Below are 2,127 nucleotides of genomic sequence, written 5' to 3' on the forward strand. Positions count from 1 at the left end.
GCGCTTTACAACTTTTATTACCCCAGCAGACCCTCTGAGAACATTCAGAAACATACTCGGCTTCCGCGGAAGCATACAGTGCAAGGTGCGGATTTCACGTGCTCAAACACTATCAAACTGACCAGATCTTTCTCTGTCTATAGCCGGGTACCTATTTCCACCTGGGTGAAGTGAGGAAAATCTGTGCAAAGTGCCTTTCCCAAGGACATAACGTCGGGCCCCTGACTGGATTCGAACCCACGACCTTACGGTTGCAAGTCCGAGAGCCTAACCACTAGGCCACCGACGCCACATAAAACAGAGAAGAATGAAGTTGTTCGGTCATCTGATGAAATTGTCACCAAATCAACCAGCTGGCAGCTGCACGAGCTTACAACTCAAAAAGGTCAGACCGCAAATGTAGGGGCAGACCACGCAACACTTGACTGGGTGTGGATAAAGAGGTCCTACATGATTATCAAGAACAGAAGCCATTCACCTAGCTTTTGATTAGACCTCCCCTCCCCTCACTCACCTCCCCTCCCCTCCCCTCGACATCTAACGATAAAAGAGGAATAATAATAAAGTAAAAGAAAGTATTTTTTCACGACGTGGTGGAATCATACGCTCGTCAATTTCTGGGCATGTGGGGTTATTGTCATCATTTTAAAGCCTGATCATTTGCCATCCTTTTGGTGAAAGCAATGTACATAATAATATAGTGTAAAGCGAATAGAGCCTGCTGTTTCGCGGGGATATGCGCTATGCAAATGCTATTTATTATTATTATTACATCTTTGCTCTATAGAAGTCGAAATATTTGCGATTGAAGGAGGTCAGGGTAGCCTGGTTTTAGAGATAAATCAATTAGCTAGAAAATGGCAGCCCAAGTTTTGGTAACTTCCATTGCCTGAGAGTTCTTGGAAACTGAAAATTTACAGCTTTTTGTGCCTTCAATCAATGTTTTTCAATAAAACTCCTGACAAAAATGTGTTTTTAAAAAGACATAAAAGATGCTTCGTCAAAAAAAAAAAATTCGAAGAAAAAAAAATGTGCCTATGTGCCCTAAAATAAATGATGATTTCTTTGATTTCATTATTTTGACAAGTGCCTGATTTCACCACGAAGACTGACATTGACTTTTGTCTTGGAATACAACACGGCTGATCGTGCGTGAATGATAATCTGTGTGGCGTGCTGACATAATGAGTTACTTCTCGCAATCCACAAATGGAATATTGGCCCAAAAAATCAACACCGAGGTCAAATAAATTACTAGATCTTCTATCGATGCTCTATTTGTTTATGTATAACAAGCCTCCTATTGTTTCATACTTGTGGGTGGTGGGCGGGTGCTCTGGTGTGGATTGCTTCTTCTTTCATATCAAACATCTGTCGTCCTTATCTCCCCTTCTCCATTGTTGTGTTTGTTACTCTCTTGTAACACCTCTAATCTTCTGGCGCTCATATGACCATGCAGTTGCGAGCGCCGTAAAACCTCTACTAAAACAAACAATATTTCATACTTACAAGTTGTAAAACTTCATTTATAAGCACGATGTTTCTATTTCCATTTGACTTGCATCCGAGAAGTAACTCATTTTGTCTGCACACTTCACATTTCATTTGTTCTTTTATTAAAGACGCAGAGCAGAAAGGACAGTGACTTTGTTATTTACCACACGTAGTTCCATAGAGGTCGAAAAACTTTTGCTCTGTGCTATCGACCTTCAGATTTTCCAGCTTGCAGCTGGGGTCTTTCTCCACCACAACGAAACAAGCCTCAATCTGTTTGCTGATGCTGTGAAATAAATCATACAGTATGGATGGCATGTATGTGTGTGTGTGGGTGTAGGTGTGTCTGTCTGTGTGTGTCTGTGTGTATGTGTGTGTGTGTGTGTGTGTGTGTGTGTGTGTGTGTACGTGTGTGTATGTCTGAGAGTGTTTTTGTATGTCATGTATGTGTGTGTGTACGTGTGTGTGTGTGTGTGTGTGTATGTCTGAGAGTGTTTATGTATGTCATGTATGTATGTGTGTGTCTCTGTGTGTATATATATAATATGTAGGTTTGTAATGTTTGTAATGTATGTAAGTGTGTGTGTGTGTCTGTGTGTGCGTGTGTAGGTGTGTGTGTGCGTGTGTGTGTGT

The 2,127-nt window shown here is 41.3% G+C and overlaps 1 protein-coding gene across 1 annotated transcript in view; it reads right to left on the reverse strand.

The window, feature by feature from the left end:
* Positions 1 to 2,127, reverse strand: part of LOC101858200 — a gene marked incomplete in the record, with an annotated part of 25,685 nt that overhangs the window by 4,921 nt on the left and 18,637 nt on the right. The window contains 1 exon segment of the mRNA XM_013085254.2: positions 1,659 to 1,780. Coding sequence (XP_012940708.1) covers positions 1,659 to 1,780 — 122 coding nt within the window.

This window comes from Aplysia californica, unplaced genomic scaffold (genome assembly GCF_000002075.1).
Source record: "Aplysia californica isolate F4 #8 unplaced genomic scaffold, AplCal3.0 scaffold00359, whole genome shotgun sequence".
NCBI classification, from domain to species: domain Eukaryota; kingdom Metazoa; phylum Mollusca; class Gastropoda; order Aplysiida; family Aplysiidae; genus Aplysia; species Aplysia californica.